The sequence below is a fragment of the Ischnura elegans genome, chromosome 10, assembly GCF_921293095.1.
Source record: "Ischnura elegans chromosome 10, ioIscEleg1.1, whole genome shotgun sequence".
Lineage (NCBI taxonomy): Eukaryota > Metazoa > Arthropoda > Insecta > Odonata > Coenagrionidae > Ischnura > Ischnura elegans.
The window spans coordinates 21,082,052-21,100,093 of record NC_060255.1 but is presented as its reverse complement, the minus strand read 5'-3'; the positions used below and the strand labels follow the sequence as shown (position 1 = coordinate 21,100,093).

Sequence of the window (18,042 nt, the reverse complement as noted above, 5' to 3'; positions counted from 1 at the left end):
TTGCTTAGTGACAGTGTACTCATGTACAGAAGAGCCTTAATTATCTATTGTTTTTTTTGTAATTCATTGGATTATGAGGCTATCACTTGCCTAACCTGCCCTCCATATCACTCCCATACCCTCCCTCTTTATCCTCTAATTTTCTCCCTTTTCTCCTCATCCCCATCACCAAATATATTTTAAACAAAGGGAAGGGTACAAAAGAATTGGATCAACCATGGCTCTATAGATAATATCTCTTTAAATTATCTCTATGGGATTTCACCTCCATTGGACTGATAATGAATAATCTACTGTGTAGTTATTCATTCCACACTCTTGTTTTACAAATGTTTAATGATAAGTTTCAATAGCCATGGCTATTATTTCAAGCAATTTTTATTGGGTTTTATCCTTTATTAGAATTTTTCTCCCAAGTTATTATTATGTGGTATAAGATATTTTTAAAATCATGTTAAGTCGTAGTGTATTTGGTGAAATTAGTGTATTTTCATAGTCATGCATAATATTTGCATGACTATGTTTATTGATGGCCATTTGTTTATTGTGCACCTGCATGCAGAAAGGGTGCTAGGAAATCGTGTTAGCATTTTGTTTTCAGGGTAAAAGATTGTTGGCTGCTGTGGGGCATGCCTCAGAAGTTGGTGTTTTTGTGGCTTTGCAGGGCCTCCACAGGGTGGTCCGCAGCCAGGTTATGGGGGAAATTGGAATTGGAACATGCCACAGAATGGGCCCCCCCCTCCGGGAGGCCCCCCTGGCCCTCCCCAGGGACCTCCAGGCCCCCCTGGTGAGTCAGCCAGCGAGAATTTGTGTGTGTTTCGTCTCCAGGGTGGATGATAAGCCTTTTTCTACATATATTCCCTATCAATTAACTCCTGATGTTTTGATGGGTTTGGTTAATTGTGTGATTAAGAATCCAAGGTTTGGGTAGCCTTGTAGTGGTGTTTGCATCAAGACTTATTGTAACGGTATTTCACTGTATTTTGTGTAGGTGTTTTAGATATTTTTCTTATGAGTATAGTGTTATTTAGTTAGCTGTGATATTTTAACGTTAGCTCGTTAGTAGTATTTAATAAGGTGGAGACCTATGTGTAATGTCATAAAAATAATAATTCTGGATTTGAAATGGACGTGTGCATTCATTTTTAGTCCAGAATAGCATTTTAATTAACAAGGCTGAGAAAACCTCTGCTTCTTGGTAGGGTGTTAGTCTGACAAATAATTGCTCTCAGATTCAGTTAATGTTGCTTATAAATAAAGAGAGCTTATATTTGTTGAGCCGTGTTGATTAATATGTTCACATTCAACTAAATAAGTTTATTATTCTGAAAGTTAAATTTAATCTTGATTATAAGTTAATGGCTTTTTACTTGTTGAATTTAGTCATTGAGTGATAATGTTTGTCTCTAGTCTACTGAGGTTCTTAGTTACATTATTTTAATTGGCTTTCATTTGGTGGTGTAGGCGACATGTATGCTAGGCCCACAGGACCTGGTGGCGTGAACCCCCCTGGCCCTCCAGCTCCTGGACCAGGTCCCGCCCAACCAGGTGGAGGTGGACCAGCTCCCAAACCCCCCGGTGATTTTCCAGGGTATCCCAATCAGTATGGATCAATGGGAAATTATCCTCAGGTTAGTTACTAGAAAATGATATTCATATTTCATATTAATTGGTAATTAAACAAATGATCAAATTGACTAGTGGATCATGAGGGATTTCATTCCTTCTTACAAGCTAATGTTTGAAGGAAGGCCACATAAGAAGACCAGAGTGGAGGTTTTTTTACCAAGGAAGCTAGGATATTGAGCTTTTTAGGGAATCACACCATATTTATTTTGGCTGCTGACAAAAACTTTGTTTCACTCTAGAATATAGGTATTACAGGTTAAAGCTGGTGTTTCAATAAGAAGCTATAGCATGAAGATCAAACATGCAGCAACAGAAAGTTAATTTTTTACATTGCATAGTGCAAATATTATTTTGCCTTTTGTGTGGTGTTAGTATTTTTAAATCTGACATTATAAAGTTTGCTGAAGGCAATTCTGTTCCCCATGCTCAAAAAATCCATTATTGATTTTATGTGTTCATAATTCACAAATCAGAGGGGCAAAGGTAAAAAATAGTTTTATGGTAGAGTGAGGTGAATAGTAAAGCGATATGCATATTTGAAATGAAATACGTGCTTGATAAACCTTGAGACATCACAGGATACATGTACCTGTAAAGGAAGTGCCTGCTATGAATATCATTCATATCAATAATATTAATTGGTACAAGTGTCTAGTCACTGAAAATTTAATGTTTGGTAGTGATTGGAGCTTTTAAGGGTATTTTTTGTTCATGAGGTCTTCATCACTGTTATATGTTTCTCGATTGCTGCCTCGAGTTGCAATGGGCAAGAGTGTTGCTTTAAAACATTTTTGGGGAGGGGATGGGTTTACTTGGTGGGGAATGTCATTTGGGGGTTCATTTTACGGAGCTACCCCATAAACTATCTTGTAACCATTTTGTGGTGTGTGAACCGCATATCTCCACTTGGTATAGTCTTGATTTTGGATAAAAATTTCACTGTGGTGGTATATTTTTTGGGTTTGTCTACAGTTATTTGGATCTGCTGTCATTTATTGTTATTATGTATTTATTTTTGTCATCTTAGTTTTTTTTTATTCAATAAATCATGTGTGTTGGTTGATTTATATTTTGCGTTGTGGATTCGGTACCTTTTTCAGTTGAAAGGCATAATTATGACTCATAAGAAAAATGTATCAGATAAAGGGGTTGCTATTAAGTCTCTTTGTTTACTATCTGCAATAAAATATCCTGATATGAGATTGGTATTCTTGTAAATTTACCTATAAAATACATTTATGCAACAATGTATGAAAACTGAGTTAACCCCGTAAGTGTCATGCGTTCAATGGATGGACGGAGTGAAGTGGGGCAATTCTCTGCCACTACTCGAATCACAGATGAAAAGTTAAAATAAAATTTCTGGAATGATTTGCCTCCCAACATTTCTTAAAGTATACCTTATAAACTTGCATGTGTAGCCATCTTCCTACAAATCTCAGTTCAGAATGATTCCATGTCGTTTAAACAAACCTTCATATCATAATGCAAAACTCGCATCTCACTTGGCGAGCTCTGTGATATTGATGTTATAATTCTCCAATCATATCCATTTAAAAGATATCATAATGAGTTTCAATGGTTTGTGTGGCTGTGGGGATACTTCATTGTAATTTACATCCTAAATTTGATTGATATCACATCCCCAATGTGCATCTGTTTCTTAAGTGCATTTATTTTCCATTTTTATTTTAAAGGCTGGCATTAATCATTTATGTAACATCAACTATATTTATGTGGTGGACCTTGAAGTCAATTTTTGGAAATGAGTAGAGGCTACTTATTCACTCCATCTCGGTTATTTTCCAATAAGTTGTTTTCATTTGCCAGTTAGAATTAGTTAAGATAGAGCAATTATGAAAATCATTTTTCTATTAACTAATATCTGTGTCCTGTTGTGCTTCAATCCTTTTCATGCCGGCCATGTTCATAATGCTGTGCAAATCATTAGAAGGTCAGTGGATTTCATTTCTTGTAATGGGTTAATGTATGGGATGGTTTTAACTAGTTATAAGTATTTTTCTTACTTCTCATGCATAATATAATATCTCTAACTTCCTTTTTAAAAAATATAGTCTTATAGATGTTAATATTTTTTTGTTTCTTAAATTTGATTGTATTTAATATGTTTTAGATGAAAATATTGAATGATATCCTTTTACTGGCTTTATGTTAACTTCTTAATTATTTCCATATCTGAAATTGAGTGAAAACTGTAGTTGCGTTAGAATTTTGTAAGGATGTGTGTATCAGTTTTCATGGATTCATTTCTGTCATACTGCATTATTATCATCTCATTTTTTATTTACAAATTAGATTCACAAATATATGAGCATAAATGAGGAAATCAATATCCTTATCACAGACAAAGGGTGTTGCTAGCCATTTATTTTCTATTTGTTGGCCCTAGAGCTGTATTTCTGTGCTAAATGTCTTTTGAGACAAGAGCTAATATTTTTTTACTTATGCTAATTTGAGATGGATTCAGATCTTAATGGATCTTTTCAAGAATTAATTTTTATCTTTTAAAAGTAAATTGGTGTAGAAATAAATATAATTCACGGAAAATTGGTATCAATGTAATTATAGAAAGTATTTTTTTAGGAAATTCAAAGTCAAGGCAGTAAATATTAGTTGATGTTCCTTGTAGTTTCAAGGCATAGTATTTTTTAATTAACCTGTCCTACTTTAAACATGGACCTTAATTACGGTGTTGTTAAGAAGTTTTCCAAAGTGAATATTGTTTCATGATGTTTGATGCTCTTTTCCCTACGCCTTCAGCAGGACTCCTCAAGCTATGGCCCAGCACGCAGCTATGTCCCGGACAGCAGTGGGGGCGGCTACTCACATCCTCCCCCTCCAGGTGGGCCCCCCCTTTGACTTTAGTGAGTGGACGACTTCGTGACATGCCCCCTCTGGTGCCTCTGTGGCCACGCACCGGCAGTGGCCAAAGGGCCATGAGGATGGCGTGCCAACAAGTTGAACCTTAAAGACTGCTGATTAGAGGAGTGCCCCTCTGGTGGCCTTAAAATCATTTGTGTAAATAGGAAATTTTATTATTCAGTTACTTGGACTTGTCCCCTCTACATGTGTGATTGTGTGTGAGCATTGCACCCTGGAAAATAATTGGGTGTGGTTGATTTGCTGTCTTGGGGAACGGAGATTGACAATTCAAGAAAAAAAGTCACTTAGTTGTGGACGACATCTGCTGTGCGACTCTCAAATGTGGCAGCGTACATTTTGTAGAGCTTGGGAGTGTAAATTGTGTGATAGACCCGCATGTACTAACGGCGATAATGGCAAGCTTTCCATGCTTATTGTAATGTACGTACATGTTTGCAGAATTGGCGTTCAGTTTTTACCCTCACTGTTTTAATTTGAATTGTAATCAACTTAAAGGAATTTGAACTGTAGAAAGCTTAGAGAAGTAAATAAGCTGATGGACATGGAAGTAACTGTGCTTTTCTTTTTCCCTCCTCTCTTTGCATGCTTCCAGCCAGCTTTAGTGTTGTAGAATCGCTGTATCAGCTCAGTGCTAAGAAATCAGGCAATCAAAAACAAATCTTATCTGCACTTTGGTTTAGTCATGCATGTGGGTGGACAAGTTACAGTAACTGCATAATAAAGAGGCCAACAAAAATGTGTTGGGCATGGTTTTATGCCACATTGTGATAATTCCATTTGGTACATGACTAACATTGGCATTTCTTCAAATGTTTTTATCATTGATGTTCCTTATCAAAAATTGTGATGACTTCTTATGTGTATGGTGCCAACACTTAGGATGTACCATGTGTTCATTGGAAGATTATCTATTGGCTAGAGTTGCACAAAATTTAAATTTTGGGCCTTTTTGTTGTTTACAGAATTTGTGATTTCCAAAGCTCCACCCACCCCTGCATTACACATTAAACCATATGGTTTTCTGCACTGACTGTTCTTGACTATGCACTCTAGCTGGCAAAAATGGTTGTTTTTCATCCTCAAATCTATAGTGTCCTTAATGTTGGCACGTACACTTGGTAGTCGGATAGCATCAAAATCATGCAGTCATTTACTTTTGGCCACCATGTGCCACCTCTAATTTTCCCCTAGAAGTAAAATATAAGCTGTGACTATCTATAGTTGTAACATAGTGTGGTGGAAAATGACCCTGAATTTTTGTCATTATGTTTGAATTTTTTTTTATTGCATAACATTAAGCAACTTCGGCAGCCACAGTATAATTGAAATTGGTTGAATGAAGGGAGAATGATAGCTGTTCTTTAAGTATTGTGTCTAATTAAGATGAGGAAAAGATCTTTTTAATTTGTGAGTTCTGTGAAATCAAGGTGATTTGATTTCTGCAATTATTTGGGAAAATGTTCTGATTCTGATCTTTAATTTGTGTAAATCTCTGAGAATAGATTAGTTTACTATGAATTAGCTATCTAAGGGCATTGTGCTACCTGTAGGTATTTTATAGGCATAAACTATTGAACTGAAGAACTCATCAGCTCTTGTCCAGGATTATCTATCCCAGAAGTAAGAAGGGAATAGGAAAACAAAGTTTGTGCTGTGTTTATGCTAGTATCCTGAGCAAGTTTATTATTTACCTTCTGGTAACTTCCTATGTCACCTCAGGGCAAAGGTAGGTGTCAGAACTTCTGACCTACTTCCTTTGTCTTTAGCATGTTCTACTTTATGACCAACTATTCTTTTAATTCCCTCATTTAAGGTGTTCATTTTTAATTTATGACACCTTTGCATTTTTTATAAACATTTTTTAAATTCAATTTTATTCAAGCATTCTGGTCTCCCTCTTACCTCCGATGATTATTATTTACTGTAGACTTCTTCACACTTTTGGTGGTAGCTTTTGTGGGTTTTAATTTTTTCTGTCCGTCAATCCTCTTCTTCCATTTGGCAATATGGTTTCTCAAAGGCATTACTGCATGTGAATAGCGTTGTTACCTAATATCCTTCACGAATTGATATTATTGTGCTTTACCCCTTTCTGTTGCTTTCTCTTGAAAGAACTGAAGAATTTCTATTTTTCCTTAAAGCTCGGCACCTTGCTTAAATTTAGTCATCCTTTACTCCCATCCTTTAGAGTACACCCATAAATATGGGAATGCAGTGTTCTTTACCTTGGTGCCTTCCTGGAATTCCTGCTCTGAATTCATAATACCTGGAATTTCATGTTCGAATCCTTCATATGCCAGTGTCCTATTTTTTAAAATTAGAATTGCCATAACTGACAACATGATATTCTCAAATTGAGCAACCTTTTTTGTTCTTAAATTTTCCCTGTTCAATGCATATTTTAAGTCTTGAAATACCATAGTGAGTTTACACTGTAATTATTAAGTATTAAGAAGTCGTCATGGGCGATGTGAAAATTTGTCCAGTTTTGTGGGAGAGGATTTTGTAGGTTCTGTCAAAATAAGTAACAAAGCAGATGCATATGCATGTACCTCATTCAGCATAATTTCATTCGTTGAAAATTTGTTCTCCACGGTAACATACCAAATGCCACCCATATTGGTCACTTAACCTGTCTGCTGCCTGAATTATGTGCAAACCAGCCTCTGTTAGCCCGCAGGTGTATGATATTTTTTGGAATATTTTATATATCGAGGTTTTAATTTGCTTTAGCCCTCTTAGCTGATATTTAGTCAGTTAGCCTTCTTTGCTGATATTTGATTTCTGCCATCAATAAAATGAGAGTAAATATTTATCTTCACCTTTTAAAGTTGTATTTCTGACCAACTCGATTTTTGGGTAAGGAAAGGATGGGAAGATGAGGAAAAGGAAGTGGCAAAGGAAATTCTTGTGCTCATGTTGAGAGGCCAGTATTTGCATTTTCCATTAAGCATCATATATGTATATTCATTTATTTTTTTGACTTTTCAAGTTATTACTGATGGAAAAAACAGCCATTTTGAATTACATAGTACCTATTTCAAAATGAATGAGTAAAGCAGCCAGAATTTCCAATGCTTATTGTCAGAATGTAAATGGTTTCTGGAAGGAACTCTAACCAAAATCATTACTTCCATGAATGTATCCCTATATTACCTAAATGGTTTCGTTTTATCCAAAATGCATAGTTCTAAGACTCCCAGGAATGCATCCTTTGCGTTATTTGAGGCATGAGTGTTTATTTTGAGGCATTTTAATCAGTGATGAATGTGATCAAGGTAAAGTAATTGGATTTCTGGCAGTTATTTCTTTTTCTCCAATTTATCCTTTCTTAGAAAATGATTTTGCTTGATAATTAATCCTCAATAACCTTGGCGTAATCTTGACTACCTATGAAAAAACTGATAGAAGTGAAATGTTGCCAATAAAAGAAAATCGTTTAAAAATTAATGGGCTTGACTCTAGAAAATGTAAACTATGACCTACATTTCTGACTAACAAGGTAAAAAACAATGATTTAAACATTTTTTCTATTGTCCAATCTTTTAATTTATTATTTTTTTACCAAAGAAACTTCCAATGAGGCTGTTTATTACTTTCTGTAATTGACCCTTTTCTGATCAAAATTGGTGTAGCTCTTCATGAATATTTATTTAATGGAGATTATTTAATAAGTTCGTAATAAGGTCTCGTTATGAATCTGAGGTTCTGGGTTGTTGCTCAGACTCTAATAAGGTTAGAGGTTGTATAATAGTGATACCTATGTGAGGTTTTCTTGCATTTGGAAATCAATCAAGCTTTTAATATGTGTAGAGTTTCACTCCTGGTTCTGGGCAAATTTTCGAATGGATGAATTGCGTAGCGGAAGGAAACACTTTGTGATTGATATGGAAGGGTTTGGAATAGAATGAATTTACATGACTAGATTTGACTGTGTCAAAGCATCTCTTTTGTATTTTTTCTGGTGATTGTTTTTATGGTGATGAAAGAGCGTGACCATTTTGATTCCATGAAAGTGAGGTGATTGTTTGACCAGTAAATTTATTATCAATTCTTCTTCCTTAATTAAATTGAAATACATTCTGCAGGCCTGTTTCTCAATAGTTTTAGCACCCCATTTTATTTATACGTAAGCATTAAGTTTTAATGCATTTATCATGTCTCTACCCAGAATAGTAGACCAATTATTGTGCAAATGCCATCTTTACTGGAAGAACCAGAAGTGTGATACCTCTTAAGTTTCTGTATGATTTCAGATTTTCTCTCTTACTTTGTTTTGACAGTAATCAATCTTTTTTAGCTGTTTTAACCAGCTAATGTTTATTAATCAGTAAAGCCTATTTGAGAACCTAAATGCCAATGTGTTCACTTTCTGTGTTACCTTGAAGTCTTGGCTGGATTTGCAATGATCTGGCTAACTTTGCCTTATCCCTTATGCAAATCATCCGTTTCCTGTATTTGCATTCAATAATGGAAATCAACACTATCATGTTAGAAACTGATAGTACACATTATCGCTTTACCTATCTCTTTTCTTTTTTCAATATTGCATGATCGAATGCAAGATGATGGACCTTCTGTTCCAGAAAAATTTCTATTTTTTAGGATTCCCGAGTATGGAAATGCTTTAAATTTGAGAAATTCTGAATTTCGACATCTACTGTTGTCTATGCTATAGTTTGGATATGGGTTTATGTCCAATAAAAAAATAAGTTCAGTTAATTTGCATGGTTTTAAAGTGAAATGTGAGTGCTGATTTTGACCTGTCATATGTGAGAGGTCCATGTATAGGCAAATCTTCTATTGTGGCTGTCAAGTTGAAACTGTTTTGAGTTCCAGTTTAATGATTCCATCGAAAGTTGAAGGTCGCATGTGCTACCTCTGTCCCATTTGTTATTAGTTGTGAAGCCCACCTTTCATTGTATCTGGTGTTTAATGAGGTTTGATAGTCAACAACAAAAACAATGTTGCAATGCAGGGGGCCAGGGTGATGCAGCCGGAGGAACTGGTGGTGGAAGCAGTGGGGGAGGCTACACAGGGGGTCCAGGACCCCAAAGGGGGGGAAACTACAGCCAACCCAGCCAGGCCCAGAGCTTCCATCCGTATCGAAGAATGTAAGAAAGAGCAGGCCTTGCTTGTGACTTGGGATTTTGCCATGAGGACCAAAGTGTAGGCTTTTTCACAGGTTTTAGAATGGCCTGCTGAAGAAAGCCTCTACTTGAAGAAGCAAGTGTACAAAATGAAGGACAAGGTTTGATGTAATTCACGTGTTCCAATTAATTTTCTCAAAGTCTTGGTTGACTGTTTCCAAGTTATTTAGGTGGGGAGTTATGTTGTTAGTGATTTGAAGAATGTATTTTTGGCAATAATTGGCTCCTTTTAAACTTTAATTGTTGTTGTTAAATTAATATTCTTCAACTTTATTTGTAGGCATGTCATGTTAATTTTTGAATTTGGGATTAACCTTAAAATTAGTCTAAGTCCCATTTGATGAATGTGACCCTAATTACATAGATGTGTTAATAGCCTCATTCTCATTGTTGTTACATTATCATTTTGTATGTGGTAACATTTTGACAAAACATTATAAGTGGCTCTTGACGTACATTTTGTTAACGCATCAACCAGAGAAATAGTCCTTTAATGAAACTGCTCTGTCCAATTATTGCACTACATATATTTTGTGTAAATTACACTTGAATTTTGCACAGTCTAAATGAAGATTTAATATAAATTTGTCTTAGATTTATACGAATTTTTGTGTCAGTTGGTGGCACTTATTAAAAATTTATCTGAAAAAAATGTTGAATGTGATCGATCTAGCTCCACATAACAGGTTTATTCAATGATTGTTCCATCTTAGGCAGTGTTTATACTTAAGTGATAGTGGATATAATGTTTATGGTAATATACTGCTGGTCTTCAGATTGTGTCTATCACTTCAATGGTGGATATACTTAAATTTGATTGGAGAATGCTCTTGACTACAGTTGGGTAAATATCATCTTAAGTGTTTATTTAAATCTGAATCTGCTTACAGTAATACATGCATAAGTGGATTTGACGTGATATATTAGCAAAGAAAATGTTAAATACTTTATTTTAAACAAGGGTATTGCATTTATTTAATCATTTATGCTTAATATATAATATTTGCTCATTTAAATATAATATTTCTGAGCCTCGTTATCGTTTATGGAATGGTGACCTTAAACATGACCTGGATGGATGTGAAAAATTTAGTATCGTAATTTTTTGTGGAAGCTTCATGTAAATAGCCCACAATTGGACACTCCCAACACCTCTTCTCCCAAAATATATGCCATCAAACCTTCATGGTTGATGGTCTCACTTTTAAGTGATACTACAGGCATTACACTTCCGTTTGTCATTCTTGTATCTTTCTGCATTCTCTTCATCCAATTTTCTGCGCAGAGCATCTGGAATATTCATTGATGGAAAAGATAAAATGTATGAATTTTTATTTGATAATACAAATTTTCAAACAATTTATTTGTTTCACTAGGGTTGTTATTTGTCAATTTTATTTCTTGACGCTGGAATGAAACATTTATAATTTTCAAAGTGGAATGAATCATTTTTTTAATTACCTGCAATTCCCTTTTTGTCAATGGCAGTTAGAGATTCGTATAGTTCCTTTACTGGATTTGCATCTGGTGGCAGTCCATGTGCCCATATGAGTAACATTCGGAAGCCATGTTCTTTGTAACTTGATGGACCTATAAGAATGTGTAGGTATTCGTTAGCTTGTGATATAATGATCATTTTTAATTCTTTGAAGTACATAATTCATATTAGTTATAGTTCCTCAAATTCTTTTAAGACATGCTGTGCTAAATTTTTTAATTGATTTTATTGGAAAAACAGAACATGGTAGAGATTTTGTTAATGGTTCAGGTTTACCAGTATACTGATGTTCAATGGCTCTTATTTGGTCCTCGGTGAATTTCCAGTGAAGGGCTAAACGTCTCCATTCTCCTGGGCCCAGCTGTTTGTAGGAAACTTTCCACAGGAGTTCTCTTAAACGCTCTTGACATCTTGGTGGACTTACTACTGCACCTTCAGCCACGCCACTGCTCAGTCTTCTCCATGGTCCCCTTCTCCTTCGCCTGGTGGCATTTGAATTCTGATGGCCAAGTTCTTTGTCTTCACTGCTTCCACAACCATCCTTATCCTGCCAAGGAAACAGTCCCTCACCCTCATCCCACCATGCACCCTTTGAGGTGCCCATGTGGGTAAGGGAAATTTATTTCCCGGGGCAAAATCCAAATGATAGGCATGGCAGGAATTTATTTTTATCTATTGGGCTAGTTGCAAGTTGCACTTTGTTGTTACGTAATTTATGGATATTTCTGCCTAAGGACTTCAAATGCAGTGAACATTTATTTTGTTACTGGTAAAACCATGGGAGGTAGCATGCAACCATGAATTCAGCAAGAGCCATAGAACTATTAACAGGGTACAATAGCTTTCGTGCACATTGGCATGGGTTATATGTCAGTATCAGCAATATACTTAAGGCTGTATTTGTTAAATGGTATGGTGCAGCTGAACAAATAATTCTAGTATTATTTTGTAAATATTTTCTCATGTCGAACATACTTGATCAGTGGAATGGTCTGTTAAGTCATGTAGTGGCGAGTGAATTCTTTGAAATTTTTTTAAATGGATTTTTGCCAGGTTTTAATGAGTGAATAGACTTAATGGGTCAAAACTTTACTTGATAGGTTTTGCTTATTTAATGGTGGTTTAGTGCTCAGTGGTGCTATTTCTATGGAGTAGAGAGTAATCACTTTTGCTGGTTGTGTTCAGTCCAAGTAGTGACAAATGCTTGAGTTGCAACAGTACATACAGCTGCTGTGATTCATCACTGGAATGAAATTGCTTTTAACCAGCTAATGCCTGAGAAAAGAAATTTTTTTCAACTTAGTTAAAATTATTATAATATATGTATGCAGGGAATTGAGTTATTGGATCCTAACAGCATGGTTTTAGCTCTTGAAGTTGTGGATCCTGGTGTCTTGTGATACTGCGAGGTGTTTGAAAGTTCAAAAATTAAGTCTATTTCTAAAAATATTCTGAAATTCAAATTTTTTCAGGATTTCTCACTAAAAATAGTTGTTTATCATGAAAATACTGTCAAATATCTTGCAAAGTAGAAACAATTACTTCATAGCAATGATAATATTAATTTTAAATGAGATTGAAAAAATGACCAGTAGTAGATGGGAGTAAGATTTCAAAGGTTCACTTAACCCATGCCATTCATGGAATTGAGCAAAACATTTAATTTGTAGTATTAAATTTCATTTCGAGCATTAATACTCCAGTTGTCGGGTACAAGTAGTTTTAATTAACTCGTTTTAATCATAATCAAGTGAGGTTTTTGCCAGGTAGTAGTGCCAACACTTTTTCAGCTACTCTGATAATTGGTGATATGAGTTAAGAGAAGGATGCAAAAACATGGTTCTACTGAGGGTAATAGAGATGCAAGAGAGAGAAAAAATTGGAAGGGCCAAGCTGACGTTGAGTTAGTTGAACCTCATTGAAGTGTCTCGGTAGTGCGGTCATCAGTAGTCAAGAACCATGTCTATATTTCCTGACAAACACATTACTAAAAACCCATTCTTGCTAAATACTTGGTGGCTATTCCTTTTGATATCTCTAAATCAAGTTTCACTTTAGGACTGGGCATCAAGTACTTTCAGTGTCTGTGAGGGAGTGATTGAAAGTGTACGAGGGTAATGAAGGGTAGGGGCCCGGGTGACAAAAATTCACAATGACTGCCTTAAATCCTATGAGAGTACATATGTTATGGGAACTCTTAATTGAAGTAATAGTTAAGAAGAAATCTGTAAAGAATGTCAGGAAACCTAATCTGCCAAAATCAAGTGTTTACACTGGAGCACCCTGACCACAAGAATATAGCAGCACTATATGGTACCAGCAAAAAATTAAGGTTTAACTTCTCAGAGAAGGCATGCAGTCACAAATTATGCTTTCCTGGGAAGCTTATTTGTTACAGATTTATAGTTAACTGGCCGATTTCTCATTTCTAGTGAACCTAAATGCTGTAAATTAAAAAATGAGGTGTAAAGCAAAAATAATATTTGCGCTGTATAAAAATCCTCCAACTTCAGTGGGCAGTGCACATTTTTTAATGATTTTCAATACAATGTGTATCAATAGATATTCTTTGGAATTATTCTCTCAAATATTCAATGACAAACTGCAAGGAAGTTAAGTTTACTAATACAATTAACAGCTGTTATCATATGGTACTGCCAGGGTAAATATTATGAGTGATTGAGATGATTATTGTGTTTCTTTTTCATATCTTTTTCTAAATTTCAATTTGTAGTTGGTTTAATATTTATAGGAAAGGATGTAATTAACAGACTGGGTAGTATCAATGAAAATTTAATTTTTAAATCAAAATCATTCCTCTTTCGACTGCTAATGTCAAAATGTGATTTTCTAATGGATATTCAGTTGGCATAGTGGTGATTGGGTGCAACACTGCAAGCTATTATCACTTAGCTACATAATAGGGTTTTGAACATCAGTGCTTAAAAGCTCATGCAAATGCCACAATTGGTCAATTCCCACCATTTGCTCAATGTGAGTATGTGCAAATTTTCAACTGGACAAATAACACAAAGCACACATACAAAGCATTTACTTGAAATTTGGTATTGGGACAGAAAGAGGTACGTACGATCGGATAGTCTAGCCTGGCTGTCTTGATGATCATGTCAACAATAGCAGTAAAGCTACCTCGGGCAGCAATATACAAAGGAGTCTTCCCACCCTGCAAAAGCACCAATGAGGAAGTTCATCTTTGCATTGCTTACACAAAGCTTTGAATTGAAGGTTTGAATCATAAGCTTTCATTTAACTAAGTGAGTAACCCATTTTCACATTGGTTTTTGTAACGTGACAAGAATGTTCTGTTTACTGACCTAACTTATCCGGCAAGCAATTCAATTAAACATAACTAAGCATTTTTACTAGGGTCTATTGAGAATGGGTTTTATCAGTGAAATTATGCTTGTGAATCTGCTATATACCATCAATGAATTTCAGTAGTGGGGATTTTTTTAAATTAACCATCTGGATAGGCCCATTAGTTAATATTTTCCTCCTTCCGTGTGGGAAAGCTTTATTTTTAAGCCTAGCAAGGAATGCAGTATTCATGCGTAAGTGAAGCAGCAACACTTTAGAGAAGTTTTCAAATAGCCTATATTGGGGTGATCAGTTCTAAGAAGGTAAGTAGTCCAGTTTTGGTCCAAGTAATTTATTTTTATCAGATGGTTAAGGTGGAAGGTGTTCAACTACCAAGAAGCTAAGAGTTGTTTGGTGGCATTGTTGTCCAGTGAAAGGTAAGTGATCTCGGCTCAATGTAAGTTGAGCTGAATGAACAAAAAATGGCTAGTGGTTGTGTCCCTATACATCAAAAATTTATTTAAATGGGTTTATTAGAGTCGTGGTATTTTGTTCCTCTTGCTTCAGTGTTGTTCACATGTAGAAATAGTTTCTGTAAATTTTAAATTCTTGCTTATTTCATCCTTTTTTCATTGTAATTGTTGTATTCCTTTTTGAGTTAATGAATATTATTTTTCTTTTTTATCAGACTTTCAAAAATATAATATGTACTCTGAATATTTTGTCTGAGATTGTATCTTTTCAGTTAACACTTTGAAGGTGGTCTGTGTTAAAGGGTTCTCTTCAATTCTGGTGGACCATTTTCAATAATTTTGTAAACATGTAAGTTATATTCTACTTATGCTATTGAATTGATTCTTACTTCATCTCAATTTTCTCTCATCTTCCCATAAGATCGGTGGAATGAATTAAAATGATCTCTTTTACTTGGGCAGAAAATAATGTTCACTTCAAACGGTGGCAGATGTGATATCATGTGTCCCACTGTTGAAAGGTGAAATGAGGTGAAATATGTATGGACACAAAATTACGTCTTAAACCCACAAAAGTGTTCAAGCTACAAATACCACTACAGTATGCGAGTCAACCCTACAAAAAATTATAGCTAGCCCCTTCTTTGCCTCATTTTCATAGATACCCAAACACATCTGTAATTTTTCCTTATGAACAAGTTAAGTATTTTTTTTCTTTAATTAATTGATGAGATCTTTTTATATTAATGCACAATGATGCATATGGGTGGAACATTTTCATAAAGCCTTAAGATTAAAAAAATCTATAAATCATGCCTCTTGGACTTACATATTTGGGAAGCATTGGCTTAGCTCCTTCCAAGTTGCTACGGCCATGAAAGTGGCTGTCCTAATAGAAATTCAAGAGTTGCATGATTTTTTGAAATACCAGGCTCGAAAAAATTTGGGAATCCATGTTAATGGAAGGATAAGGGATGATAATTGCTACTTTAACCTTTTCCCTACTATATACGTGTGGACGTTTCGTGACCTGGGAGACGACGGCCGTATATTTACGTGTGAGATTTTCCTGGCCAGGCTTACGAAAGCCGTAAATATACGTTTTCTAGCTCTCCCCCTTCTAGGATGGTTGCGGGTTTACATCGTCTTTGTCTCGGGACTCAACCCTGCGGAGTTTAGGATTTACCCTTGCAATCTGGGAGCAGGTATAACCCCTCTTAGCAGTAAGGGGCAGTGGTCGTACAATTTTTTATCCAGTCAGTTTTTGAAATAAATATTTGTTCATTTCTCATAAAAAATAAACTAAGAATTGAATTATTTGTCTTTTGAGCAGCGTTTACAATTTTTAAATGAAATTCTACGATAAATATTAACTTATATCTTGAGTTATGTATAAACATCAACATGGAAATTGTTGCTTCATTAAATGCGTTAAAATTGACCTTAGAACTTAGTTTAAAATTTGACAATGCTCAGAAGAAAATGAGGAATTCAATTCAAAGTGTGCAATTTACGTGCAAGCAACAATTATCCATTTGCTAAATACATATAAGCAATACATAAGTTGACCGCGAATCAATGCCACAGGTATGGTCGTAAACCCGGAAATGAGGGAGTACAACTACTCTCGGAGTCATAGATAATGCGTAGTTCCAGCGGGGAGGTGTCGAAAAAGGTTCAGTGAGACCCTTCTTAACGAATGTCCTCCAAAAATGCTCCGTACCACGAGAAAGAAGAGTCTCTTGGGGCTCAGTACAGCAGTCATGCTAAGACGAAAACTCCGCCGTCTCGAAAGGGTTAATACACTAGTGGCATGAATAGGATGTGCGACACCATGTCTTTCATGTGAGTGTACTTCGGTTGAAATCCAAATTCTAACATTTCATTTGGTCCCCCTAGTACCATAGTATTCCAATCTCCCATTTATTACTCCTAAGGTTTTCCTTCCTTTAGACAGTCTGTCATACTTTGAGTTCTTCCCCTAGATGATATGTATTGGCCAGTTCATCTTCACTGCCTATTGATTTTTGTCCAAATATACTTCTGATTGGCTGTCATTTTTTCTCCCAATTGTCTCCATTCTTCTGGTGCTACCGCATCGGTTTTTGGTTTAAGGCAACAGTTTTCCCATTCTTTATACGGAAACAATCCAAATCCTGCATTCCCCTGGTTGTTTACTGAAGTTAATTATTCCATAATTGTTTCAAAAGTAATATACTCCGGTGCTTCTGATCTTATTCACTCTTCCAGTGTGACCATTGTATAGTTCTCTATTTCCTGTTCACACTGATAAATCTCACATTCCTTGCTCCAATCCTGCATTCACTTATTTGTTGTATTCAGCTTCCTTGTGTCCACTGAGAGGCACTAATATACCTGTGAAATATTTAATTGGGAAGCGCACCATTCATGTGAAAGTAAAGTTGATTTTTCTGTGGAGAATAATGTGGTGACTTTCCTTAAAGCTCCCACATCTCAGCACTCAGACCTATTCTGTGAACAAATCTCTTGCTCCAAGATAGTTAGAACCTCATTTTCCTTCGGACCATTGCCATCCCTGTGCGGAAACTACCTCTCACTATGTAGCATAGGTGAGTGTCTTTCTGTAGCCTTTCAAATTTTAGTGGATTAGTGGCGCACACATTTTCCAATATTTGAAAATTATATTGCACCTTTAAAATGCAATGCTATTTGAACCTAAGGTTAACAGCTCCCTATCAATGCCAAGGCCATGCCCAGTGGGAGGGTTAATGGGGTTCCCATCCCCTTTTAAGTTTTTTGAGGAATATAGTCTATAGACGAAGGTATTGGTGTACTCCCCCATTCAAATTCTCCCGTCATCAAATGCCTCTTCCCAAAAATTTTCTGGCTCCAGCTTTGACCAATGCGTCAGTTGCGATTCCCTGTGGTCTGATAAAATTGCATGTATCCAGGAGTGAGGATGATTTAAATCTTATCGTGGGCAGCTTGTAACTTCAGGGGCATGGCCTTACAGAGTGTTGAGTACTAACAAGAAATTCTTCTGATGAAAAGAGAAGTTACTGAGCAATAGTTAGGCCACACGATGGAT

At 35.7% G+C, this 18,042-nt stretch overlaps 2 protein-coding genes across 12 annotated transcripts in view; one reads left to right on the top strand and one right to left on the bottom strand.

Annotated features, from left to right (window-relative positions):
• Positions 1–11,042, top strand: part of LOC124167292 (heterogeneous nuclear ribonucleoprotein 27C-like) — a 34,780-nt gene extending 23,738 nt beyond the window's left edge. For 2 of the 6 annotated variants that reach the window (XM_046545228.1, XM_046545224.1), the window contains 5 exons: positions 665–787; positions 1,465–1,631; positions 3,581–3,583; positions 4,411–4,492; positions 9,512–11,042. In XM_046545228.1, coding sequence (XP_046401184.1) covers positions 665–787; positions 1,465–1,631; positions 3,581–3,583; positions 4,411–4,492; positions 9,512–9,651 — 515 coding nt within the window. In that variant the 3' untranslated portion in view covers positions 9,652–11,042. Of the gene's footprint in view, positions 1–664; positions 788–1,464; positions 1,632–3,580; positions 3,584–4,410; positions 5,081–9,511 lie in introns of those variants that run through there. The other 4 variants (XM_046545227.1, XM_046545226.1, XM_046545229.1 and 1 more) reach the window with 4 other exon arrangements.
• LOC124167291 (ankyrin repeat and death domain-containing protein 1A-like) overlaps positions 9,720–18,042 on the bottom strand; it is a 461,220-nt gene continuing 452,897 nt past the window's right edge. The window contains exons 11-15 of one of the 6 annotated variants that reach the window (XM_046545218.1): positions 15,802–15,861; positions 14,273–14,365; positions 11,458–11,770; positions 11,145–11,273; positions 9,720–10,973 (exon numbers count right to left, since the gene is read on the bottom strand). In XM_046545218.1, the coding sequence (XP_046401174.1) occupies positions 10,888–10,973; positions 11,145–11,273; positions 11,458–11,770; positions 14,273–14,365; positions 15,802–15,861 (681 nt within the window). In that variant the 3' untranslated portion in view covers positions 9,720–10,887. The remainder of the gene's footprint in view (positions 10,974–11,144; positions 11,274–11,457; positions 11,771–14,272; positions 14,366–15,801; positions 15,862–18,042) is intronic. The other 5 variants (XM_046545219.1, XM_046545220.1, XM_046545221.1 and 2 more) reach the window with 5 other exon arrangements.